This window comes from Phyllostomus discolor, chromosome 6, assembly GCF_004126475.2.
Source record: "Phyllostomus discolor isolate MPI-MPIP mPhyDis1 chromosome 6, mPhyDis1.pri.v3, whole genome shotgun sequence".
Classification (NCBI taxonomy): domain Eukaryota; kingdom Metazoa; phylum Chordata; class Mammalia; order Chiroptera; family Phyllostomidae; genus Phyllostomus; species Phyllostomus discolor.
The window spans coordinates 119225482-119252826 of record NC_040908.2 but is presented as its reverse complement, the minus strand read 5'-3'; the positions used below and the strand labels follow the sequence as shown (position 1 = coordinate 119252826).

Here is a 27345-nt window from a genome sequence, read left to right as displayed (position 1 = left end):
TTTGCAGGTAAGGGACCTGGTCGATGTCCCGGGACAGTTTCTATCTCCGATGTCTTCTGTTCCTTACCCTCAAGAAGCTGTTGGTTTCCACTGGAGTTAAGTGTCAGGGACAGGGGCAGATGTCTATTTGTGGTTAGACACCTGATAATGTCCCTTCCAGCAATGTTAGGGAGAGAGTCTTCAATTAATGTATTTTCCAGTGGACAAAAATCTCCTGGTTGTAAGCTGTGGTCTGTGAATTCTTTGTCACCTCAGAGCACCTTGTGAAATGACTGTTACTAAGTTATCAGTCTCTATAAGCTGGTTAATGTGCCCTTGAAAATAATGCAGAATGTCTCCTTTTATTTTTTTAAGGTTTTATTTATTTATTTTTAGAGGGAGGGGAAGGGAGGGAGAAAGAGAGGGAAAGAAACATCAATGTGTGAGAGATACATTGATAGGTTGCCTCTCACACTCTCGCGACTGGGGACCTGGCCTGCAACCCAGGCATATAGCCTGCCTGGTATTGGAACTGGCAACCCTTTGATTTGCAAGCTGGCACTCAGTCCAATGAGCCACACCGGCCAGAGCCAGAATGTCTGCTTTTAGTAAAACTGATTCATGTGTCCCTTCATCATAGGACAGCTACTGACTCTTTCACAGGGAGGAAGGCAATGTTTACCACATTCAAGTTCAAGTTGAGGAGTACTCTAAGGGGAGCTTTTGGCTGAGGGAGACTAAGAGTTTCTGAAAATTTACCTAGTTGAGTGTTAATTGTACAATTTGTATGTTCTACCAGTGCAGTAACTGGGGGTGATGGGCACAATAAAAATACTATAGAATAGGCCAAATATTACAGATGGATGGCACTATTTGTCTGGTGAAGTGAGTCACTGTAACTGAGAAGGAATTCCCCAACTGGGAATTTCTTTCCTAATAATTTACCTGTTGTCAAGGCTGTTGCTCTCCTGCAAGGGATGCCTCAACCCCAACAAAACTAGAGCTAACAGGTTTGCATCTTGAGAGGGCAGTGTTGGCTAAAATCCAATCACCACACCTCGAGTGGATCTAAAGAAAGTGGGAAATGTCCCTGGGACCCATGGAATGATTTTCCAGGGTTATATTTGGACCAATAAAACATCTGCCATATACTATATGCACTATAGTACTAGTAATATTGTTTACTTCGTGAAGTCATCTTTTAGGACTTCAATGTTTTAGCTTTTTAAAAAATATATTTTATTGATTATGCTATTACAGTTGTCCCATTTCCCCCCTTCATTCCCCTCCACCCTGCACATCCCCTCCCACCTGCATTCCCCACTACGCCCCATTAGTTCATGTCTGTGGGTCTTACACATAAGTTATTCGGCTTCTCCATTTCCTATACTGTGCTTAGCCTCCTCCTGTCTATTTTGTACTGACCATTTATGCCTCTTATTCCCTGTACCTGTCCCCCCATTCCTCCCTCCCCTTCCCCACTGATAACCTTCCATGTGATCTTAATGTCTTAGCTTCTGTACATGTTAAAGTATAGATAATTGAGCCCCAATAAGGTAAGATTGATTTCTGATTGGGTCTGAGCCATATCCCTTTGCCTGGAACAAAGTTTCCCCCTTTCGTTGCCATATCCCCTTTTCCTCTGCAGCCATCCATTGGAACTATGAAAGAGAGTCTTGTATACATTTAATAGGAAGCAAGGAGCATTCTCAGGTCTGGAAAATTTGGCTGTTTAACGCTGCCTGTCTAGCTGCAGCATTGGCGAAATAATTTCCTCTTGCTTCCATGGTGACCACTCTAGAAAGCCCTGGTATTTTTATCATTGCCCATTGTTTCCATTTCTGCAGGGCATCTAATAATTTTGCAACCTACTCTCCTTTCTTTACAGGCTGCCCTGAGAAAATTAAGAGGCCTTGCTGCTTCAACAGAATTCTGAAGCTGTGAACTATACCAGAGACAGAGCTTTATCAGTGTGCATGTTGGCTATTTGATCTTTCGCCAATTGACAAGTCCAAGTTAGAAAAATAATTAGGCTGGTTCAGCAGATCTTATTCAGGTAAAGGAGGACTTTCGATCATGTCCACCATGGAATTTGTTGCATATCCCACTCAGTAACATTCCTGTTTATCTTTCAAAGACCCATCTGTAAACCAAATTAAGTCAGCATGAGCAAGGGGCTTTCTATAGACCATTCCTACCAGCAAGAAGGCAGTCAGTAAATAAAATGCAGTCCTGGAGGTCTTCATCCTGCAAAGAAGGTAGCAAAGTTGCTGGGTTAAGCCTGTTATATTGAGTTCAAGTAAAATTAGGTGTAGAAGGCAAGAGCCAGTCGACTGACAGAAGTGTCAAATGTGATGAAAATTCAGGGGAGATTCAACAGAATGAGGGACATAAACAAAGGAGATCCTGTCTCGATCTTTTCTGTTTGCTTATACAACTTGTCTGTGGCAGAGAAGGCTGTCATGGAGAGAGGGGGCCTTTCTCCATGAGTCTGGTTGCCGACTATACTAGGTCTGTGGTGATCACCCTGAGTTAAAATTTCTAAAAGTAGTTTCTTTATTTTCATGCATAAAAAGCTGGAAAATTTATAATTAAGGTATCCCTGAAGGAAAAAATAAAGTGGGAACCTAATTTTTTTATTATTGTTCTTTTTAAAATATATTTTATTGATTATGCTATTACAGTTGTCCCAACTTTCCCCCTTAGCCCACTTCCATCTGGTACCCACCTTCCCTCCAGCAATTGCCCCCCTTAGTTTATGACCATGGGTCATGCATACAGGTTCTTTGACATCTCCATTTCCTACTCCTAGCACTCCTCTGTCTATTTTGTACCTACCAATGATGCTTCTTAATTCCTGCACTTTTTCTCCCATTCTCCCCTTCCCCCTTCCAGCTGATACCCCTCCAAATGATCTCCATATCTATGATCTGTTCCTGTTCTAGTTGCTTGCTTAGTTTGTTTTTTTAGAATCAGTTTTTGATAGCTGTGCATTTATTGCCATTTTAATGTTCAGCTGAAAAATCAGCTGACAGACTTATGGGAACTCCTTTGTAGGTAACTCTCTGTTTTTCTCTTGCTGCTTTTAAGATTCTCTCTTTATCTGTAACCTTTGGCATTTTAATTATGATGTGTCTTGATGTGGTCCTCTTTGGGTGCAATTTGTTGGGGACTCTCTGGGCTTCCTGGACTTGTATGTCTATTTCCTTCACCAAGTTAGGGAAGTTTTTCATTATTTTTTTCAAATAAGTTTTCAATTTCTTGTTCTTCCTCTTCTTCTGACACCCCTATGATTCAGATATTGGTACATTTGGAGATGTCCCAGAGATACCTTATATTGTCCTCATTTTTTAAAAAAAAATTTTCTTCTTATTGTTCTTGTTGAATGCTTATCTCTTCCTTGTGTTCCAAATTGTTGATTTGAATCCCTGATTCATCCCCTCTATGGTTGGATCCCTGTAGAATTTTCTTTATTTCACTTAATATAGTCTTCATTTCTGCCTGAGTCTTTTTTATGCAGTTGCCTTACTCAATGAGTTCTCTGAGCATCCTGATCACCTGAACTCTGCATCTGATAGGTTGGTTATCTCCGTTTTATTTAGTTCTTTTTCTGGGGTTTTGTTCTGTTCTTTCATTTGGGCTATATTTCTTTGTCTCCTAATTTTGGCAGCCTCCCTATGTGTGTTTCTGGGTATCAGGTAGAGCTGCTTTGACTCCCTGTCCTAGTAGTGTGGCCTATTGTACAAAAGGCACCTGTAAATTGTGTGGGACGGAGCCTTAGGTAATCACCAAGGTTGGCCAACCTGCTGCACTTCTTTGTAACTCTGTGTGGGGGGAGGGCTTGGAGAAGGGACAGTGCCACTGTCTGGCTTCTGGAGGTTTGCCCAGCACTTGCCCTGTGAGGCTGGCACCCTTTCAGCTGTTGCTCAGGGGCTAAATCCCAGAGGGAGTAGGTCTGAGTATGTTTTAGATCCATGTGTGACCTTTAAGCAGAGTCTCCCAAAAACCCAGCAGTTTCTTCTGCCACCCCAACTCCCACTGGTTTTACAGGCAGAAGTTATGGGGACTTACCTTCCTGGCACTGGAACCCTGGGCTGTGTGGTCTGGCCTGGGATTGGGATTACTTGCTCCCAAGTTGTCCCTCCCAATTTTTACCCACCACATGTGAATGTGGGACCGCCCATTCCGCTGCTGCAGCCTTTCCACGCCGCACCACAGCTCCGCACCTCTCTGCCTGTCTCTGCACCTCCACCCCTCCTACCGGTCTGGATGAATGTGGCTTCTTTAAATCCTCAGTTGTCAGAATTCCATACGGCTCTCTTTTCTGACAGTTCTGGGTGTTAATTGTTTTGAGATCTAGTTGTAATTCTTTCTGCGGTTGTGCGAGGAGGTGAAGTGTGTTTACCTAGGCCTCCATCTTAACTAGAAGTCTGTTATTATTTCTTTTAAGTAATTCAAAAGCATACCTGTATCTCAAAACCAAAACTCCTTTATTGGCTTGGTGGTAATCTTTCCTCTTCTGTGCCTCCTTTGTGCCCCTATGATAATTTTTAGGACATTTTGCCTTCCTTGGGAAACTGCTCTAAGTGTGGGGTGGGGGGTGAGACTGGCATACAATGACTGAGTAGGGGAGCAGCAGGGGTGTTGGGGAGCAGCTTGCAGGCCCTCACCAAATCACAGGAGCCTGCCTGCTGCTTCAGGGGCCCCTTATGCACCAGGCAATGTTCTAGATCCTGAAGATACAGCAGGAAGCAAGACAGACAGAAATCTCCGTCCTCGTGAGACTTGCATAGAGATCATTGGTTTATTATAAAAGGATGTAGCTCAGGAAGAGCCAGATGGAAGAGATGCACAGGGTGAGGTGTGGGAAAAGGGCCGGGAGCTTCCGTGCTCCCTGCCCTGCTCTCACCAACCCGGAAGCTCCCCAGAGGAGGGGCTTTAAATAATTCTTTAGAGATTTTACAGCTTGTTTCCCTTCTGGGTCTCACTGAATTGACTCAGTGATTTCAATTTGATTTTAATAAGACATATAGAGGCTGGGCCCTTAATAAAAAATTTGGAATCCAATTGCGACGATTTCCAGTCTAACAACAGGAATCCTTGAAGCTGCATTTTTGCTTTTGGGAGAGGAAAAGATAGGATTCCTCTGAGTTTTTCAGGGTTCACTAGTAGCCTACATTTGGATATTAGACAACCAAAGTGTTTTACCCGGGGTAGACAGAAGGAGAGCCTATCCCTTGGTGCCCTATGTCCCTTTATAGTGAGCTGTTGTAATAGGTAAGTTGTGTCCTTTGGGGAGTCTAGTAATTTCTTAGAGCATAAACTAAATTATCTACATATTGGATTAGAGTGGAATCTCTAGGGAATGTAATATCGCTTAAACCAGCTTTTAATACCTAAGATAATAGGTGGGACTCTCCATAGATCCCTGAGGCATTACTGTTCACATAAACTTGTAATCTTCCCGGGCGAAAGCAAAGACATATTTCTGTCTGATGCTACTGGAATACTGGGAAAGGCAGTGCATACATTCATTACTGAAAAACATTGGCAGCTCACAGGAAGAGCAGATAACAGCAGGTTATGTGGATGTGGAACCGTGGATGTCTGGGAATAACTGTTCTGTTTGTGGTTGTGAGATTCTGCCCAAATGTCCATTCTTTTCCATTGGGTTTCTTTACTGGGAGGATAAGAGAATGACAGGGGCTCATGTATGGAATTCTAATCCCCCTTTTATGTAGCCTTGCATAGTGGCCTCAGGTCCAGCCTGTGCACACAGGGCACTGCCCGGGACCGGGAAAAGGCCTGAAGTTGCATTGGGATGTTCTGTGACAAACATTCAGTCTCGAGATTATTTTCCTCTTGTGGAATTTGTTTTAGAATCATTATTTTCCTAATTGGTCCACTATCCAATTTATGTATTTCTAAATGCATTACACCCTCCTAGAAAAAGGATATGTGGGTGTCATTGGTTTCAATAAAATCTCACCCTGTCAGGTGATTTGATTAGCAAAAATATATATTGCTCCATAACATTCCCTAGTTGGGAGAGAGCAATTCTGCTTTCAAAGCAGACATCGGCTGATTAGATATCTTTACCATCTGCACAGAAGCTGTACTTTGAGCAAAGAGGCAACCTAGGTAATTAAGGACAGATAAAGAAGCCCCAGTATTTACAAGGGTCTTAGTAATTTTCCCTTTTTATGATAATTTTAATTTCTCCTAAACTACTAGTAGGGAGAAGGGGAAATGCCTTTTCATAGTCTTCAGAGCACCCTGTGCTCACTTCTGTTTCTTTTCTCTTTCTAAATCCCATTTCATGTTCCTATAATCCTTCTTAAGGTGAACTGAATCCTCCATTGGAGTTTTTCTGTGAACCCTGTTTACTAATTCTGTCGCTTTAGCTCCCAGTAACCAGTCGGTATACTATTAAGTAGAAGAGGTCCAAATAGCCAGGATCACATATTCTAACAGTTAAGTTAAATTCCTTTGTGAACCCATCAACATCCCAGAGAAAATTGGGGAAATTTTTAGGTAGGTTGCTTAATTCTGTCCTGGTCGAAGAATCGTATACAATTGCTGGTTCTCCTCTGTCTGAGACCAGCTTTTCTCCAAAGGGAGCTGCTGGAATTCCTGAAATATATTTGTTTGAATTCCTATTCTCATTTCCCCAGGCTGGTAGGGAGTGGTAGGGAGTGGTGGAGAAGATACAAGGGGAAGGAGGCAGGCCGGGGGAGGGCAAGTCTGGGTGAGGAAGCTCAGAGAGCAAATATAGCGGAGGAGCTGTGGAAAGGGAAGGCACGAGGAGCTGGTATTTATAAGCTTCAGAAGCATCCTTTAGTTCAGAGAAAGTCTCTAGATTTTCACTTTTAACTTTTTATTAAAGAATTTATCTGTGTTCCTAGAAGCTTTTAATTTCCAAATCAATGTATGCTTCCCATTCAGTTTAGTTTTAGAACTGGCATTTTCTTATGCTGGGATCTGTAGAGACTGCACCCATTGCTAGAGATACTGTGTGGTGGGTCCGAGTGTGCTGCTTAGGGGTTGAGCTCCATGAGGCTCTCATTCATGGAGACCCCTCAGCCCTCTTATACTCCTTGGTTTCTCTCCCAGGCTGTCTAACACAGCTGTGAGGACTCAGAGCACTAGGTAAACAGCCTTTATATGCACACCCGGACTAGTCCATTGTTTAACCAAATTTGAGTTGCAGTACCCTGTGGGGCTCCTGAACATCATGCGGGATGCCCCCTGACACCTTCACAAAGATTCTTAGTCACCTAAGAATACCTGAGGTTTGAGTTGGATGGAGAAAGTGCCCCTTGTCTTTGGAAGGTTTTTGTTCAGACTCTTTGAAAGCAATTCCAATTGAAAAGCCCAAGTTAAAAACCAGCCATTCATTTCCCCCCCTAGTCCTGCCTTAGCCTGGGTTCTCTCTCAACATTTAACTTCTAGTTCCACCTCGAAGATTTTAAAGAGACAGCTCAGCCCTGGCCAGGTGGTTCAGTTTATTGAAGCATTGCCCTAGACCACCAAAACGTTGTGGGATCCATCCCCCGTCAGGGCACATACCTAGGATGTGTGTTTCGTCCCGGGTCAGGGTGGGTACAGAAGGCAACCAATCAGTGTTTCTCTGTCACATCAATGTCTCTTTCTTCCTCTCTCCCCCTCTCCTTTCCTCTCTAAAATCAATAAAAATATCTTTGAATGAGGAGTTCAGAAAATTAAAAAAAAAGACAGCTCAAATAAAATCAGAGCCTCTTAGTTTCAAACAGGGAGGCCCAGAAGTCCAATGGAAGCTCACCCAAGTTCACCCTTTGCACAACAAGGAGTCGGTGAAGCATGGGGGTGGAGGACTCTGTAGTACTGAAACCAGAAAAGACATGGATGTTCAGGCTGCCTGTCACTACCAGTAAGCAATGACAGTGATTGAATCTTTATGGGCACTTAATTCAGATGGCCGGGGATCTGAGAAGATGGTGGGTTCGTACCCTAACAGACCATCTTGTCTCCTCTTTCCAGGCCAGACCTTTTATAACGGGAGAATAAACAAGGTGTGGTGAGGGCTTTGAGATTCAGAAGCTGCAACATTCCTGTCCTGGGCAGTTAGCTGTTCCCAGGGGTAGTGGTCATCTCTCTCTCTCTGGAACACAAAGGCCCGGATGCCTCCACTTGCCCCCAGGCGGTGGTCTTTAGCAGTGCCCCAGGAGGTCGGCTGTTTTCCCAGGAGCCAGAATGGGCCTTATCTGTAGCTTCTGAAACAAAAGCTTTAACGTACACATTACTCGCTAGACTTAATAACTTTTTACCTTAAACTGAAATTTTCCAAGTCTTGAGTCCTCTATCAGTACTGAGCACGGGTCTCAGGTCTGCAAGGTGGCCCTGGGTGGGCTTCTTGGGAACCCTGCCAACGGCGCCAAGTAAAATGTCAGTGTTAAGATATGTCCAAACCTGTAAGAATTTTTATGAGTTTATTTGAGCAAAACCTCAATGGATTGAGAAAATGTTCTGGAAAATGGCAGTTTTATACATTTATAAAGCAAAACAGAAGACATAAGTGGGTTATGTGAAATCTGTTGGTGAGAGATTAGGGCGATGGGAAAAGTAAAGTGGGGGAACCTCTGGGATTGGATAAAAAGTAAAATGATAAAGACACATATTTCTTCCACGTGGGTGGGTACGGGATAGTTAGTAGTCAACAATGAACATATAACAACAACAATGAAGGGACTTGTGGTCTCCCCCTGTGTTTGGAGCGGGTCGGGGAGGAAATCTGGCATTCTCCAAGCATGTTACAGTAGATGCAGAGACAAGAGACAGGCTCAACTAAGGTAAAGAACGACTTTTGTCAGGGAGGATTCTAGCCTCTGACAGTACTGCCTGCCAGGACTTGCTTTTAGTTCGGAAGTTTTAATTCAGACCATCCTCTGTGGTTACTCGAGGTCTCTGAGATTGTAAGGCTGGTCACGCAGGCCTCCCCTGAGCTTGTCAGGTTTGTGTGTGGTCCCTTTTCTCCCACAGCGGCCACTGGTGAACTCATCAAGGGCGGTTCTGTGGAATAGTGGTCTCTGAGGTACAGGGTAACCGAGGACAGAATCGAAGGTGAGGGTGTGGGATGCAAGCAGCACACCCAAGAGTTTTGTTGTGAAAGGAGGCAGGAGGTAGACTAGCTGCCGGGGCCGGGGGGGATTTTTAGATGGGAGCTATTACTCCATATTTGTCGAGGGGGAGCCATGGGCATAGTAGGAGAGAGAGGAAACAATTATTGGGTGGGCGGGAAGAGGACAGGATTCAATTCTATTTGGAGCTTCAGCGGGTAAATAAAAAGAAAGATTCTGGGGATCAGAAAGTCGTGATCCTGTAGATAAGGTATTGCCTAAGGAGGCAACTAACCACTCTGGATAAAGGCTGTACACTTCCTGCTCTCCCTGCCCCTATCAGCTGAGCCCAGGGTGGGAGGATTCAAAGGTTTCTCTTAGGAAGCTGGTCCCTGCGGGGTGGGGGCAGGGAGGCCTTGCGGTAGGGTTGGGCGGGGCAGCCTCCTCTCTCACAAATGCTTACACAACGTCTGCCAGCAACAAAAACCTTTGGGTGCCTCGGGTCGCAGCGGTGCTCGGAGAAACCTCCAGAGCCCACAGAGGAGCCAGCATGGTGAAGTTCGCGCCCTTGTTCGTGCCGTGGGAGCGCAGGCTGCAGACCCTGGCGGTCCTGCAGTGGCTCTTCACCTTCTTGATCTTGAGTAAGGCTGGTTGCACTTGGGGACTTGGGAGGCCGTGGGCACCGGCTACTTGAGGTGCACAGGATGCACGGATGGTGGAAGGACATCAGTACTAAAGGGGGCTTTGCCTTGCTCAGAGTCCCTGAGAGAGCTTGGGGGGGCGTGGTCGGGTGTGAGGGTAGGGAGGGTAGGAGCCATCGCCTGTGCCTTTGGGCAGGTAACTTAGCTGTGCTGGGCTGTGGGCTCCACTTCAGTACTAGGACAGAGCACAGGACCTCAGACTCAGGGGTCTCAGACTGCCTGTGGTGTGGGAAGAATCTAAGCAATTGTTGGGGTGGGGGGGAGAAGGGAGGAGGCTCCTAGGTGCTCAGACAGATGGATTTTCTTCCTTTCCGAGAGGAGGAAACTGAGGGGGCGGGGGTTGGGGAAGGAAAGAGGAGCTGGGAAAGAACAGAACCGGGAGAGAAAGTGCAGGCTGAATGTGGACTAGGGAGTAAGGGGGCACTAGGCAAACCTGGGTCACCAGCTGGTGACCACCTGCTCCAGCTGGGCAACTGACCAGTTGTGTGACCTGGTGGCCCCATGCCTGACCTCTCCAGGCCTCTATTTTGTTCATCATCTGCATCATGGGAATGACAGCACTGACCTTGCAGGGCTGCTGTGGGGTGGAATGAAGAGATGTGCTCACTCTGCCCAGCACAGACCTGGCCTGGCTCCTGGGCCAGAGCCACACCGGAGGGACCCTTACCTGCCCCACCCCCACAGTACACACCTCTGTTGTGGCTGGGAGGCCACGCTTGCCCGAATTTTAGCTCTGCTGAAGGGAACGTGTTTTGAGGAGGGCCCAGGACTAAGGGCTGGGAAAAGAGAGAGACCGGGAGTCTGTGGACTCTTCGTTCACCTGCCGGCACCAGGCTGGGTGGAAACCGCTACCCCAGGGCTGGTGCGCAGCATGTACACAGACACCGCTCTTCTGATGCTGAAATACGGGCATACTCCGTGTGGCTTGGTCAACAGCAGTGGTACACACACACACACACACTCGCTCAGACACTACTACCACCCCCAGGTGCTTTCTGAGAACCTCCTCACAGTTCTGCAGCTAAAGGACTGACGCCTAGCAAAGCAGGCACTTCAGCCCCTTGCCCCCAGCATCCTTTATGTTGATCTGTGTCTTCCATCCTAAAGGTTGTTGAACATTTTAAATATCCGTGGTTGCCCCCATTACACAGATGGGCAAAGAAGCTAAGTGCCTTGAATGCCCAAGGTTGCAGAGTCCTAAGTGCCTTATGTGTCAAAGGTTGCAGAGTCCCAGGCTCTTCCTTCTGACACTGGGAGAGAGGGGAGAGGGCAGAGGGAAGGGAGAGGGCAGAGGGTGTGAGAGGGGGTGTGGGCTGGGAGGCTGTGGAGGACGCCTGGCGGGGAAGGTCTGTGCCCAGGACAGACTCTAAGCATTGGTTCCTGGACAAAGGGCACGGGTGTGGGGCAGAACCGGCTGGGCTGTGGCCTAGAGATCACAAGGGATAAGGGACCTCATACTGGGCTTGTCTCCGATGAGCTTTGTGAGCAGAACTGTGTCTGACTGGCTATGCCCATCCCCAGCCCTGCAGACTTGCAGCCTGGGAGCCTGGGAATGTCAGGCGCCACACAGAGGTCAAAGCCACCCTGGGCCTGGAGGACTAGAGGGGGGTACAGCTGAGAAAAGGATCCGGGCCCACTGGTGCCAGGATTAGGAGGTTTTACCTTATCCCTTATCCTGGGGGCAAAGGGGAGCCCCAGGAGGGCTTCGGGTAGGGGAGTGACAAGGTCCAATGTGTGTGTGCAAGAGCCCTGTGGCTGCAGGGGAAGCATCTACTGTGTCTGGGTGTGGGGAACAGACCAATGGCAGGGACCAGGCACCATCTAGATAGGGGGTTACCCAGTTATGGCCCGTGGGCTGGATCTGGCCCACTGATTGTTTTCGTATGTGCACAGCCCATGAGATAAGAGTGATTTTTACATGTTTAAATGATTGCATTTTAAATGGCTATATGCCTGCGTAATATCCTCCAGGTTGCGTCTTGAGCTGCAAAGTCTAAAATATTTACAGTCTGGCCCTTTAAGAAAAAGATTGGCAACCGTGGTCTAGGGAGACCAGCAGTGGGTGGAAGGAAGTGGCCCTTAAGTCAAGAGGTATTTAGGAGATGGGGTCTAGAGGGCAGGATTCAAAGGCTGGCAGGAGAGTAAGGGCTTCCAGCTGGTTTACTCTGGAGTAACAGGAGGCATTTGGGGGAGTGGTGAAAAATAGCCAGGAGTCAGCTAGGACCTGTCAGCCAGGACTCAGGCCCCAGAGTCAAATACCTGCCCAGTGGGCTGCTCGTTTGCTGTCTGTTTCCCTTCCTCTCCTCTGTAGCTCACCCAAGATGCCCACAGTGTGTTGCGCTCTCCACTGCCTCTCCAGCTCCTGGAACAGTTGCAGTTGGTAGATATTTGTTGAATGTGCAATAAATGGGAGCACGATGTAGCCAAAATAATAGAATTGAATCCCAGGTCCCATTTTACTGGCTTGCTGTGGGACCTTGGCCAATTTGCATACCTTCTCCCAGCCTTTGTAAAGTGACATTTTAAAATTTTCCCTCTCAGAGTTGTGAGGATTCAGTGAAAGAGTCCCCCTTCCTAAGGCACCGCAACCTGGGTTTTGCTGCTCTCAGGAGGGTGAACCCAGGGTGAGGGGCTGGTCCAGCCAGGGAAGGCCTTTCTGGTTAAACTCTCATGACCTGTGTTTCTCCCTAACCTTTTTTTTCCTGACTGCAAAACTGATACAGGCCACTGTAAAACCTACAAACAAAATGTGCACCCTGAAAGTGAAAGACTTCCCCAAACTCACCCTCCACGGAGCTACTTTTAACAATTTGTCATGCCCTGGCTGGCGTAGCTCAGTGGATTGAGCGTGGGCTGTGAACCAAAGTGTCACAGATTTGATTCCCAGTCAGGGCACAGGCCTGGGTTGCAGGCCACAGCCCCCAGCAACTGCACATTGATGCTTCTCTCTCTCTTTCTCCCTCCCTTCCCTCTCTAAGAATGGATAAAATGAAATCTAAAAAAACCCCAACAATTTGTCGTGTTCTCTAGAGCTGATTTCTTCCAAGTGGGAGTCACCCACACAGACTTTTCATTTTGCCCAAGGGGAGGGAGCCCTAACTGGGGTTCTTTATTATTTTTTCACATTAAATTTCTTAAATGTGAAAAGTAGATAAAATTTAAACCGCTCTCCCTGCCATCCTTGTCCCCGGCATCCTGTCTCCTTCCTCTGGATCCGCAGGAGCCCTTCCACTCTGTGCATGCGCAACCACACTTGTGCAACACGCTTGTGCAACCACGCATGTGCAAGTGTTCTTTCCCAAGGTCCTGAGACCTTGCTGAATTCACGAAAGCTCTGGCAGCTTCTGGAAGGTCTCAGGACGGTCTACGTACTGAACTGTGTGTCTGTGAACAGGCAGAGCGCTTCTTCCTTTCCCGTCTCCGTGCTGTCCATTTGTTTCCTTTCCCTGGGGTGCTGGCCAGGACCTCCAGGACTCATTGAAGGGAAGTGGGCAGGAAAGAGCAGTGTGGGCAGAGCACGCACACCCCAAAGCCAAGAGATAGAAAGATCTCAGGGAGCTGCAGGAACACCGAGCAGTTCTGTGTGGCCAGAGCACTGGCTGTGCCCGTGAGCAAGGAGAGGCTGCAGCAGGAGTGCGGGCTGGGCCAGCCACAGGGGCTTGAATGCCAGACCCAGCTGCGTGGGTCGTGCCTTGAAGCTATAGGAAAACCATGGAAAGCTTTAGTTAGAAGGGGGACCTGGCTGGACTGATCTTTGAAAAGATGGCGTAGAGAATGAACAGACAGAGGGCTGGGCAGAAAGAGTGCCTCTCTTCTTTGAGGTCCCAAAATATGGAAACTAAAAGCAGGTCATGAAATCAGTTGTCCACCAGGTATTTACTGGGTGCGTGGTGACTATAGTCGGCCTTTGAATAACACAGGGGTTGGGGCGCCAGCCTCTGCACAGTTGAAAATCCACATGCAACTTTTGGCTCCCCCAAACTTAATTACTAATAGCCTGCTGTTGTCCAGAAGCCTTACAAATAATGCCAACGGTCAATATGTATTCTGTATGTTGTGTGTATTATGAACTGTATTCTCATAATAAAGCAAGCTGGTGAAAATGTAATTAAGAAGACCGCAAGGAAGAGAAAGCACATGTAGAGTGCTGTACTGTACTTACTGAAAAAGATCCCCATATAAATGGGCTGATGACAGGGCATCAATTTCACTTCCACCAGGGGCCACAGCAGCCTCAGGTTGCCTTCAAAGGGCCGAATGTAATTCTAGGACTGTGCAAATGTAACTACTCCTTAACTAGGGGCAAGGAGCTTGGCGATGCCGCCGGGCAGAAATAAGGCTCTGGGTGGGATAAAACAAGGTGGAGGGCTGGCTTTGGCACCCCCCCCCCGACCCCCCCCTCCCCCGGGCCTGCCATTTACCACCTGTGGCCTATTAAATTCAAACACTGTGACCCAGCTGTTCAAGGGTCAGCTGTACCCTACTGTAGGGAGGGAAGGGGGACAGGAAAGATCGAAGTGCAGGAGGGGGCCCAGTGCAGTGGGGGAGACATGAGCCTGGAGGGTTAGGCCCACCTCGGTTCAAATCACTGCTCCCAGTGTGACGCTGGGCGGGCTGTGTTCTCTCCTCCTTGAAGGCGAAGGCGGGGGAAGCCGATCCCTCCTTCCTGGGCGTGTGGGCTGGTCCTCTAGGGAGAGTCCGTCTGGGCATTCTCATCTCCGTCCCCTCACACCTCTCACCTGCTTTCCTCCCAGGTCAGGTCTGCGTCGTCGTCTTCATAGGCCTCCTGTTCACAAGATTCTGGTTGGTCAGTGTCCTGTACGCAGCCTGGTGGTACCTGGATGCAGACAAGCCACGGATGGGTGGCCGGCGCCTCTCGTTCATAAGCGATCGGGGGATGTGGCGTTACATGAAGGACTATTTCCCTATCTCAGTGAGTATTGGGGCTGGCTGAGGTGCAGCCAGGGCCATGTTGTGTCCCATGTCCCCGTGGGGAAAGTGGGGCCCTGTGTGAAGTTAGATGAGGTGGACCGGGGCAGGAGCTGGGGCCGCCACCACCACCACGTGGCCTGGGAAAGAGTCCAGCTCCTCTCTAGTGAGGTTTCTCGGATGTGGGGACGGGGGCCAGTATGAGGGCTGATGAGTGCATAGGGTCTGAAGGATGCGTGGGCATCCTGTGTGGCACAAACATGTGTCTTACAGGTGTGAACCTCTCAGCAGCCCAGATCCGTTTTTGGAGAGGGGGATAATAAACTCAAGGTCCTAAGAGACCATCTTGCTCCATGTTTCATCAGATGAGGACACTGGCACTCAGAGTGACAAAGCTATGACCAAGGTCACATAACAAGTTTTTGTTGTTGTTGTTTTTAACAGGTTTTAAAGTCTGTGCATGAACTATGGGTAAAGGGGAAGGGGAGAGAACTCTGAACTGGTTCTCCGGTTCTCTCCTGCTCCTAACACTGGTATGCTATGTGTCCTTGGGTAAAGCCTTGCCCATTCTGAACCTCATTTTCTCCTTGTTATCCACTAAGCAGACTCACCTCTCCTACTCTGAGTGCCTTTGAATCTCTGACTCTCTGACTCAGGGCAACTCATGGCCCGTGCAAACAACTGACCCTGGACCTAAAGATCAGTTCTGAGTGAAGCAGATCCCTAGATTTGAGTGCAGAGTCCCTTCAGCTCCTTTCCTGAACCCCAAACAGACTATGCCCTGGATGTCAGCAGCTGGGCAGGGATGGCATGTTGGCCGGATGGGATAGGATGGGGAAGGCAGAAGGACACAGAGAGGTGTCAGGCTGGACAGTTGGCTCTTCACTGGAAATGGAAAGAAAAAAAGGTATAGAATGTGGCCTCTGGAACTAGACAGACCAGGTTCTGATACCAGTTCTGCCATACACCCACTGTGTGACCTTGGGTGAGTTACATAGTCTCTCTGAGCCTCATTTTCCACACTGGTGAAGTGGAGATGATGCCACATACATCATGGGCTGTGTGGATTCAATGAAACGGGGGCAAAGCACCTTGCAGGATCTCAGCAATCGATTAGCTAGGGTTATTGTACTGAGTCAGTGGGGAGCCTGGGAGCCTTGGGTGCGGCTGTGGGGCTGGTAGGCCACAGCCCTGCTTCTCTGACCTCCACACCTGCAGGGCTCCTCCTATTCTGCCCAGAGCTCCACCTCTTCCTGCCCCTCCAGGAGTCACGTCCCCAGCTGGCAAAGGGGAAAGGAGTGGAGGAAACAGGCTCACAGAGGTTCAACAACTCACCCGAGTCATGGGCGCTCAGGGGCAGTCAGCAGTCCTGTACTGCTCCCTCCTAAGAGTCCTGTGGTCCAGTGAGGACTAGCAAAGACGGGGCAACAACCGGGTGCAGGAGCCCCTGACACCCCAGTGAGCACGTCCTTCTGGGCAAAGGACAAGGGTGGGACTAGGCAGGGCAGGGCAGGCCGGCAGGGCACTCTGGGGCTGGGCAGAGTGCAGAAAGTTGGCTGGTGGAGACTTCTGAGCTCGTGTTGTAAGGCGCAGTGAGCGGGCAGTGCTGAGCTAACCTGAGGGGTCCAGGTGGGGGGTGGCCCTCCTCACCCCCTATATCTGCACTCTATATCTGCATCCTCTGCAGTGTGCCCTTCCAGGACATTGTCATAAAAGGCAAGCAGGGCTTGCTGGGTCCTAAAAGGACCCATGGGCATGTCATGGCCAGAGTCCCTTCTCCCCACCCAGGACTTCTGAGCTTGAGATTCTGAATTCCTTTCCCTCTTTCTTCTCTTCCCAGGCCAGGGCTTGCTCTCCTGTTCTAGGAAAGTGAGCATTTCCATGGGAACCTGGGAGTGTGTGTGGACATCACCTTCTAAGCCAGAGAAAGCTTAAGCTGGTTTTGGCCTCTAGTAGAGCTTTATGGATGCTAACTCTGTGGTCTGACTGCCCACTGTGAGCTGAGTCCTGAGTTCCCAGGGAAAGAAAAGGACCAGCACAAGCACAGGCCCAGAAGCTGGTCACAGTGTGGCTTTGAGCCATAAGCCTAATTCTAATTCTGTTCAGTGTGACTGTAAAGTAGAAGGTCCAGGTGGGGATGAGGCTAAAGTTTTTCAGGGACAAAGTAACAGAAGCCACTGAAGGCCATTTTACAGAACTGGGACTTGTCCACTGAAAATTCTTCAGGGGGCTGTCATGCAGAGGCCTGTCATCCGGGGGCCTGCAAAGGACTGGCTGTCGGCACCTGGAGCTGCTGCCCATTGCAGGTCTAGCCGAAAAATGATGCTAAGGTGGCACTGTGCATATCCTCTCCGCTGCCTTTCTTGTCCTCCCCCAGCCAGTTAGCTCTCAAGGAGGATTTCTCTATCTTGGCACTATTGACACTGGTGGTATAGGAGACTTGCTTAGCAGAAATTCTAGTGTTTTAGGATTGGTGCGCTCTACAGGCCTGTTGCATGGCCACCGGTAGAGGGCATGCAGTACCACCAAGTGACCAGCAGAGGGCGAGATGACACACACTTTGACTTTGCCTGTCCTACGCTGGGAGCCTGCAGGTTCCCTTTCTCACAGGCTCCCAGGAGACCCTCCAACTCTCCCAGAAGGCCCTTTAAAGACCTTGGGGTGGGCCGGAGGGAGGGAGTCCCAGCTGTGCTGGAGCTTCCCTGCATTCACAAGCCTCTGCACTCCCATCAAATACCTGTGGATTTCTGAGCGCTTATCAGTTCCTACTGTGATTTTGTGAACTAGTGTCTAGTGGTGGGATTTCAAGAAAAATTAAGAAACCATTCCTGGGCCCTGGAGTTTTCTAAATGGACCCTGTAGGCTTCCAAAAGAGCTAATTTGGAGAGCCAGGCAATGTTTGGTGTAGGAGGGGCTGTCTCCACCCCATAATGAAGACCAGCCTGGGAGCTGGGTTTCCCCTGTGAGGAGTTCATCATCCGGGAGCAAACCCTGTCCACACAGGCCGAGGCCTGAGGGGGGTCAGATCTGCAGGAGTCCGGGAGACAGACCTCCGTGGCCAGGGCTGTGGCCTCACGTGTTGGGAAATGCGGCAGTGCCGGCCACCTCCCTGACCCCTCCCACCCCCACCTGGCCTGATTCCTTAGTTCCTCCGAAGCCCTGAAGTCTTCTCTAGGGACTTCCTGTCCCACCTCCCCCCAGCCCCTCCCAGCACACAAGGAGATGGGACCCTCCCAGGAGTCTCACCTCTGCCCTGGGCACCTGAACGGGCACAGAGCACAGCTGCCCCCTCAGCCCTGCGGGATGGGGCCTCCATTCCCCCTGACAAGGCTGCCTTTGCCACCACTCCCTTTTCCAGCCAGTTAGCTCTCTAGGAGGCCGTCTCAGCACCACTGACGTTTCAGGCCGAATGATTCTTTGTCATGTGTGCATGGGGAGGGGGGGAGGGCTTCTGACTTCATCCCTGGCCCCTACCCACTAGATGCCAGTCACGCTCCCCTCTACCAGTAGCGGCAGCCAAAAATGTCTGCAAACATTACCAAATGCCCTTTCTGTGGGGGTTTGTGGGGAGGGGTGACAGACTGACCTTGTTGAGAGCTGCTGCTCTGCAGCCTGGGCCACGGTGTCCCCCAGCCACCTCCAGGTCTGACTCTTCTCTGTTCCCAACTAAGTCCTGACCACACTTCCTCTTTATCTGCACCCCACTTCTGCCAGTGCTCCCCATACTCCATGCTCCACTCAGCAGCCAGAACAATCCTCATAAAATATTGAAACCTATTTTTCCCACAGTCTGCAGACTCCTGCACTCTGGACCCCTGCCTACTCCTCACCTGCCTCTCCCTCTGCCTTTGCCACCCCAGTTCTCCAGGCGCAGGCTGTGGCAATGGCGCTGGTGTCCTTGCTTGCAGTGCACCCCTTCGCCCCATTAACCCCCTCCACATTTCCCTCGGGGGCCCCTACTGGGTGGCAGAGCCCACTGGTCACACACACGGAGCCAGTCTGCCTGTGCCAAAATCCTGCCTCTGACGCTTTGTTAGCTATGGACCAGAGCAGATGAATTAACCTGGTGCCTTGGCTTCCGCATCTGTAGAATGGGGGCATTGGTGCCAACACTCCCCTCACGGTGCTAACAGAGGAGGAAGCTTGGTGGTGTAGTGGGTGCCTGGCATACTTCTCCAACTCTAAGACATCCTCGGTGGTAAAACACACCAGTACTTTAGGTGCCACTAAGAAAAAATATCCTAATGAGAATTGTTGGTGCATCTTTACAACAACATGTTAAGATGTGAAAAAAGGTGCATCTTAGAATTGAGGAAACAGGTTTGCAGTTGCTAGTGAGTGTCTGTTAACTGAGTGGGAACCCATGGCTGGGAGGGGGGTGCGAGGTGAGAGGACAGGGCTGAGAACTTATTGATGGAGCAGCCTGGGGAGGCCAAAGCCTGGCCTGAGCCGCACTTGGCCACTGCCAGGGATGGGGACAATACCCAAGCCTTCCCTTCCATCCGGCTGTGACCGGGGAGACAGGGAAGGATTCCAGTCCCTGCATGCACACACACACAGCCATCTGCCTGAACCCAGAAGGGGACTCCTGGGATTTAGAGTGGTGATTCATAGACACAGGAACCCCTGGGAAATGTGTCACAAGTCAGATGCCCAAAGCCAGAAACAGAACTTCTGAGTCAGACCCGTTTGCCCCGAGTTCATGCCCTGTTGAGTTATCAAGGTGCACTAATACCAGGAACAGGTGCTTCAGGGCCCAGTTGCTGCTGCAGGAGCTGCATCCTGGAGAGGACGCCTGCGTGCCCTGGACCTTCCAAGTGTGTGCATAAAGGAGAAGGCCCCCAGCTAGTGCTGGGTCTCAGGCTGGCTCCCTGGGTCTAGGGCAAAGGCTTCCTGGCTCTCCCCAATGCTCTCCACAGGAGACGGCAGAGCTCAGGCCCCTCTGTGTGGCTGTGGGCAGGCCGTTGACCCCTCCGCATCGCAGTTTGCTTCACTGTTCCCTGATGGCTCCCACACTGCAGCCAGCCTCTGGGGGGTGTGGTTGAGCACACTGGTGGAGTGGGTGCTTTGTGACCCATGAAGGAGCCATCGGGACAGTGGGCTCTTGAAGCATTTGGGTCGCCCCATGGGTGTGACAGGGCACAAGGACATTTGTCAAGAGACGGGAAGGGGCAGACATGATAGAGCTAAGGCCCCTCACTGTCCTCCCTTCCCACCCACAGTCCAGTTGTCCTTGCCTGGGGGGGCCTGAGCAGGGGGTACTAGGCAAAGGTCTTGGAACTCAAAGTAGGAACACCCCTGGGAGGACTGAAAACACATTTGTGCACTGTGTTCGTGGTCACTTTATCGGTGAGGGCCGACGAGCATGAAATGGACAAAGGAAATGTGGAGTAGTGTTCGGTCACAAAAAGGAACAAGGTGCCAACACGGGCTTCGACATCGTTGAACCTTGAAACCCTTCTGCAAAGGAAAAGAACACAGACACGGAAGGCCACGTGCTGCATAATCCCACTTATGTGGGACGTCCAGAAGGGGCAAATCCACACAGACAAACATGGGCGGTGGCTGCCAGGGCTGGGGGTGGGGCAGAGGCAAGACTGCTCTGGGTTTCTTCCTGGGGCGTTGAAAATGCTCTAGAATCAGGTAGTGGTGATGGTCGCACACCTTTTAAACATATTAAATCACTGAATCGCACACTTTAAAAAGGTAAATATGATGGTATATGAACCATATAAATAAAAAAAGCAATACCCAGAGCCTAGCAACCTGGCTATCCCCTTCCCCAGATGCTGCTGCCTAGTGCTAAGCCCTGCCTGCGAGGACACAGGACGTGCACCAAAGGGGTCTTCCTTGGTTATCCCCTGTGCTTAGTCATGCTCCCCACCCCAAAGAGAACTGCGGGAGAGAGGCAGAGGACACAAGACTGTACAAGCCTCCCCCTCTGTGTTCACCGCACCTCAACCCAGTCACAGCATTGCCAGAAAGGCATTATCACTGTCCTCCTGGGACAGAGGGGAAACTCAGGCACAGAGAGAGCAGGGGCTGGGCAAAGGTCATGTGATGGGCCGGGGCAGAACCTGGGTCTCGTGACTGCCAGCTCAGTGGAACCCAGGGGACACGTCAGGACAGGACCCGGACAAGCGTGGGCTGCATCAGCCTCGTTTGTCCATGGACTCATTCCCTCCTTCCCTCATTTCAGGCTCTCGGGGAGTACCTCCTCTGTTTTGGGCCTGCACTGGGGACCCGGAGGTGCCTCTGACGGGTGCTCTCTAGTCTCAGGACCCTCGCTGTGATGGAGGGATACCACGTGGGCACGGGGGGGCAGGCAGAAGGGGCTGGCCCAGAAAGTGAGCAGGAGAAGCGCAGGCCAGGCCTCAGTGGCACAGCAATGGCTGCATCAGCACACACACTTGGACGTGCACATGGAGATGCGTGAGCAAATACAGGCACACTTGCCTAGACAAGGCCCTCCTGCTCGCCAGGATGGCCCTCCATACACACAAAGGCTTACTCATGAAGGGGATAATCCTTCCTTTATTTGTTCATTCATGTTATTCATTATTCACTTATTGTTCATTTAAAATAGGTACTACATTCTTGTTCAAAATTTGAAAGGGACAGAAGGGTATGTGGTGGAAAGGCCCGTTCCCTCCTCACATCCCAACCGCCCAGTTCTTTACCCAGAGGCAGCTGCGACAGCCTGTGCTCGGTGCATCCGCACACAAGCACCTGGGGTGGCAGTCCGCACGCTCAGCTTGCCCCATGCCGTTCCATGTGATGGGCAGGTGGGTGAGCGGGTGATGGTGGGAACCTCCCCCTGGCAGGACAGGGAGAGCTTTGCTGTGGCTGTGGAGTGATCCATCACGGGAATTGTTCCTGATTTGTCTAAATAGGCCGTGTTGACGGACATTTGGGTAGAGGTCAAGTTTTTGCTATTACCACACAAAAAATGATGCTTCAGTTAATAATCTTGTTCAGATGTCATTTGCACAAGTGTGAGAAATTCTGTAGCTAAATTCCTCAGCATGGAGTTGCTGGGTTGAAAGGTCAGTTACATTTTTTGGTTGCAATAGATATGGCCAAATTGCCTTTAGGGGGTTGTACAAAATTACCTTCCCTCTAGCTGAGAAAGAATATTTAGAAGCAAGTGCTTTAGTGCAAGGAGCCAGGTGTGTCTTTAAAGAAAGAGCACCAGATGTTCCTGAGGAGGCATGTTTCCCAATGGGGTGGTGGGAAATCTCTGGTTATATGTCTTTATTTTGACGTTCAGTAAATCCCCACTGCATGAGTGGAAGAGTTTTGTCCTTGTCTGGAAGGCAATGACCTCTGCAGCCTTTTTGCAAAGGGTCAATGGTTAACCAAAGGGCCTGTGTGTGTGTGTGTGTGTGTGTGCGCGCGCGCACGCTGAGACCAAGTCCAGGTCAAGGACAGGAGAAGCACAATGGAGCAGGGAGGCTCAGACCCCCATCGCTGTCCCCCAGATCCCTCCAGGCTGCTGTGAGGGTGGGTGGCCTGGCTCCTGGGGCCCCCAAGACAGCAACAGGAGTCCTCAGGGAGCCACCACTTGGGGCCTCGGTGCCTTCCAACTCTGATGGCTGTGACTCCCAGAGGGCAGGGACCTGTAAAGAGGGGCCCCACGGTTCCTGGCAGGGTGAGGAGAGGACCGGTCCCCCGCCACACACACATATGCAGTCACTGCCCACAGCGGAAGTCTTTGCAGGCCCAGCCACGTTGCACCCTGTTTAGTAACCCTGTTTAGTAACCGTCCAGGAGCAACATTTGTTAACTCAGTTCCTGCCCCCTCCCCTCTCCCCACTTCACCTGGAAACTGCTAATGACAAACGGCTCTCCTCTCCCACTCAATCTATGGCATCTGGTGGTGCCTGCTACACCCTGCATGCTGCAGGCCTGACCTACCCTGGCAAGTTTCTGTGCCAGCAGAGCTGCCCATGTCCGGGGCAAGAGTGGGCAGAGGGGAGCAGAGAGCCACCGGTGAGACAGGAGGGGTAAATCGGACTAGAGCTGGCCTCCTGGTCTGCAACCTATATCTCTCTGCATACATCTTGCAAATGCTCACTTTCTAGTTTTAAAAGCCAATTTTTCTTATATTGAGTCGTAAAATAGGGCTTTTCCAGCATAGTGGCGCCCCCGTGTGGTCATTCTGTGCCTTCAAATTATATCCTGTAATGCAGCAGTCTTAGTAATTCCAGGGCACCCTCAGCCCCGAGCTCCTCAGCAGTCCTGGGAGGCAGGTGGGACAGGGCCAAATGCCCCTATTTTGCAAATGAAAAGCCTGAGAGGGAAGCAATCTGTCCAAAGCCAGCTGGGAGCCTGAGACGCAGCCAGCACTGGCGATATACCAGGTGCGTTCACACACCATTTCTCAACCTTCGTGAGAACCAGAGGTTCAGAGACCGGGAGCGAGCTGCCCGAGATCACACTGGAGGGTGTCGGTATCAGAGTGGGGATGCAGGTCCAGCCCTAGCTCACTAGGTGATTGTCCCTGCAGCTGGTCAAGACTGCCGAGCTGGACCCCTCCCGGAACTACCTCGCCGGCATGCACCCCCACGGGGTCCTGGCCGCTGGAATCTTCCTCAACCTGTGCTGTAATAACTCGAGCTTCTCTAAGATCTTCCCTGGCATCCGCCCCCACCTGATGATGCTGAACCTGTGGTTCCGGTACCCCTTCTTCAGGGATTACATCATGTCAGGGGGTGAGTCTTCCCCACCTGGGTAGCCTAGGTCAATGAGGCTGCAGGCATGGGAGAAGGGGATCTTAGGAAGGGCTACCAACAGTTCTGTACCTCTTCTGAGAGCATATGCAGTGGAAGAAGGAGGGTAGACCCAAGGAAACACTTCCCACAGCACTGAGCAGGGCAGTGAGTTCAGCAAGGGGGTTAGGAATGAGGGAGAAGACTGGGTCCCGGTCCTCAGGGAACTCCCACCTGGAGTGGGTGGGGCAAGGGGATCCAGGCCTCTGTAGGCACTTCTGATGATCTCTTTCTTGGGCTACGGCCACCCCCACAGTCCCTGCCCCCTCACCCCACATCTGACCATCTTCTTCTCTCCCCAGGGCTGGTCACATCAGACAAGGAGAGTGCTGCTTACATTCTCAGCAGGAAGGGCGGCGGCAATCTGCTGGGCATCATTGTAGGGGGTGCCCAGGAGGCACTGAACGCCAGGCCCGGGTCCTATAAATTGTTGCTGCGGAACCGCAAAGGCTTCATCAGGATTGCCCTGATGCACGGGTATCTGGGAAGAGGGCCCTTGGTTCAGTTGAAGATTGGCAAGGATTTTATTTTGGCAGGAAGACGGCAGAGACTAATGGAGTTTCTATTTTGTCAGGGAGATCTCTCAGTCCATTTACAATACAGATGATGTTTCGGTGAGACCTGCACTGTCTCATGCCCACATACTTCCAGAAAAGCTTCCAGAGTGGAGACTTTGTGACCCAAGGGCCCCAGTGGGAAGGGACAAGTTGCCCAAAGCCAGCACTAGATCTGAGGCCTGTGGGATCTGGGAGGACGCATAGCGCAGGGCCGTTCTCTTAGCGCGAAGCGTCTGTGAAGAGCCCCAGCTAGCTGGGGCAGGAGAGTTTTCTACAAAGTTGGCAGGCACTTTCCATCTGGGAGGACTCGGAAGCATTCTGATCTGTCTATCATGGTGCAGCGGGGAGGCCGTGGCTCTGAGAGGGGCCAGGGCCTGCCCCGGGTCAGAAAGCAAGGCTCCAATGGGTCTGGGAGGCGATCTATACGCTCACTTCCAGCCCAAGGCTCTGTCCTCCACACCACTTCCTGGTCGCTGGGTCCCTGCGTCCCTGCGGGAAGCTAGGTGGCCAGCTGGGGCCTCCTAGGAGCCTCCAGAATGCCTTCTCTCCCCTCTCTCCTTCCAGGGCAGCGCTGGTGCCAGTCTTCTCCTTTGGAGAGAATGACTTATATGACCAAATTGAGAACTCTCCTGGCTCCTGGCTGCGCTGGATCCAGAACCGGCTGCAGAAGATCATGGGTATTTCCCTCCCGCTCTTCCATGGCCGCGGCATCTTCCAGTACAGCTTTGGTTTCCTGCCCTACCGCCGGCCCATCACCACTGTGGGTGAGCCGAGCCCCAGGCCGGGCGGGGGTGGGCTACAGGAAAAGGGGCCTGGGCTGTGAGCTGCAAGGGAACCCAGGGACGGGCCACACACATCCCAGCCCTCACGGAGCCCACATTCCAGGCTGGGAAGAAGACACACATAACCCCAATGTGAGGCAGTCTGGGATGAGCACTGTAACAAAGATGCAAAAAACAATGGTCTATGCCCCTCACTGAAAACCTGCTATGTGTCAGGCACTGCACCGGCTTCCTCACATGCCGTGGTCCTGTTTATCATGACAACCTGCCAGGCAGAGACTCTTATCCCCATTTCATTGAGGCTCAGAGAAGTAACTTCCAAAAAGTCACACTGCCTTTGGTAACAAAGGTGAGGTTTGAATCAGGACCTGTTTGACTTTGTATTATGCCACAGAAAGAAGGGTTACTTCTGACCCGGAGGATCAGTAAGGCTTATTGGAAAAGGTGGGTACAAGGGTAGAGAACCCCAAGTCTGTCAGAACTGTGTGTGAAGTAGCAATCAACAGGCCTGGAGTAGAGCTGGGGGATTTTCCTGTAAATAGTGAGCTTTAGTGCGTGGACTTAACAGCATGTTTCCCAGCTATTTGGACACCTTATTTGCTTGCTCCTTGGATGCCAACTAGGTTCCTCTGACAAAGCCTGCAGAGAGAGGTCCATTCATCCTCACCCACCCACTCGTTTCTTAGTTGAGCACAGACTTGGTGAACTCCCTGGACCGGGACACACCCTGGGTTGTGTGGCAATATTTTCATGAACATTGATATGGCTGCTGCCTCCAAAGGCTATCACTGAGAGGAGAAGTCAGGGGAGCTGCTTTCTCAGCCAGGCAGAACCGGAGGGAGGAGATTAGTCAGGGCCTTCCTGATTCCTCCCTACAATGAAGGGGGCACTGCTGCCAGCATGGAGGGAGGGGAAGGAGGAGCAGCCGCCTGGGCTGCAGGTCCACCTCACCCCAGAAATGCAGGCCCTTCTCAGCACCGCACATGAGACCCCGGAGCCATATGGCCTGGAGGTTAGGAGAAAATCCCCAGGGTTTAAAACCTGGCACTGGTTCTTCCTGGCTCTGTGGCCCTGCACAAGTTGCTTAACCTCTCTGAGCCTCATGGGCCCCCCATCAGTGGGAACAATAACAGATTCTATCCCCTTTAATGAGGATTAAAGGGATAATGCACGTGAAGCACCTAGCACATTTCTAGGCACTTTGCAACACCAGCTGGTGGTGTTATTATATCTGAACCTCGGAGTGGCTCTAACGTCTTAGAATTCACCAGTCAAAATAGGGTTGGAGGGGATGGCAATAAGGGTGCTTTCCTGCAAGGATGACCACTGCAGTGGGCACCTGCCCCAAGGGCCCCTGTCCTGGGCCACTGCCCACCTCTGTGTTTTGCAGTGGGGAAGCCCATTGAGGTGCAGCAGGTAAAGCAGCCCTCTCAGGAGCAGGTGGATGAGCTGCACCAGCGCTACATGGATGAGCTGTGCAACCTCTTCGAAGCCCACAAGCTCAAGTACAACGTCCCCGAGGACCAACACTTGGAGTTCTGCTGAGCGCCTCCCCAGAGGAGGGGCTGCCCCAAAGGGCAGGGCTGGCATTAGGGAGCCCCGTGGGAGGTGCGTGAACTGAGAAGGCTTCCTGGAAGTGTTTGGTGAACACTTTTCCACAGTCTTCCAAGACTCCTGCAAATCCAACCCCAAGTCACAGCTGGCAACATGGGAGGGACGGCTGGACTCTGGCGCTGGCGGCTTGCGCTCCTGCTGAGAAACCTCTGCAAGCCTCCCTCTCCTCCGTCTGCTCATCTGTGGAATGGGAGAGGTGGCAGGAAGAGAACGAGGTTTTCTGTCCTCTGTGGTGACGTCACTCAGTGGGCAGAGAAAAGAGAGAGCACCTGATTACCAGGTTTTCTTCCTCCACCTTGAGTGACAGCACCAAAGAAGCCACCAGCTCTAGTCCCTTCTAATAGCTCCCTCATCCTGAACGCTGGATGTCCCAGTTCCTTCCTCCCCGGGCTGGGTAGGAAGAACTGCACTCTGTCACTGACTGTATGTCTGTGTGCTTGTCACTCTCCCTCTGAGCCTCAGTCTCCCTGACTGGCTAAGATGATGTCTGAGTCTCAGCTGTGGCATCACACAGGCCAAGAGCTCCACAAGGCACTTCTTACTCATCCTTTGTAACTTCAGCCCCTTACCTCACAGCAAAAGGGGGCTCCATAAACTGTATTCCAATAAATGAAAGGATTCTATTTTAGCCTTCTTCTTTTCTTTCGCACCCACGACTAAGAGAGATTGGCCCCTTCTCCCTGCACAGGCCAGACCCTGTGGCCCTGTCTCATTGTCCTGAGAGATGGGCCGGAGAAGGGCTGTTGACCCTTCCTTCCTGATGTGTCAGCCCCAGGCATGCCCCCCAGCCCTGTTCTGTTGGGAGAGAGGGGGAAGGTGTGTTAAGATGCAGGGCAGACCAAGACAGAGGATGAAGGCGAGACGTGAGGAGTGGATGTTTGTATGTGTCTACAGGTGGGTGACACGGGGACAAGTGT

The 27345-nt window shown here is 50.9% G+C and overlaps 1 protein-coding gene across 1 annotated transcript; it reads left to right on the top strand.

Moving 5' to 3' along the window:
- Positions 1-9523: 9523 nt before the first annotated feature.
- Positions 9524-27056, top strand: MOGAT2 (monoacylglycerol O-acyltransferase 2). Its single transcript, XM_028517663.2, has 6 exons — positions 9524-9715; positions 14530-14708; positions 23214-23418; positions 23778-23952; positions 24597-24796; positions 26205-27056. Exons 1-6 carry the CDS (start codon positions 9625-9627, stop codon positions 26357-26359), a joined length of 1005 nt encoding a protein of 334 aa, XP_028373464.1. The 5' UTR covers positions 9524-9624; the 3' UTR covers positions 26360-27056.
- Positions 27057-27345: the final 289 nt, after the last annotated feature.

Bases quoted from the DNA above. Each gene is read 5' to 3' on its own strand.
- MOGAT2 (XM_028517663.2), top strand. From the start codon at position 9,625: ATGGTGAAGTTCGCGCCCTTGTTCGTGCCGTGGGAGCGCAGGCTGCAG. The intron at 23,419-23,777 runs GTGAGTCTTCCC...TTCTCTCCCCAG, and splicing joins GGATTACATCATGTCAGGGG to GGCTGGTCACATCAGACAAG. The intron at 24,797-26,204 runs GTGAGCCGAGCC...TGTGTTTTGCAG, and splicing joins CCGGCCCATCACCACTGTGG to TGGGGAAGCCCATTGAGGTG.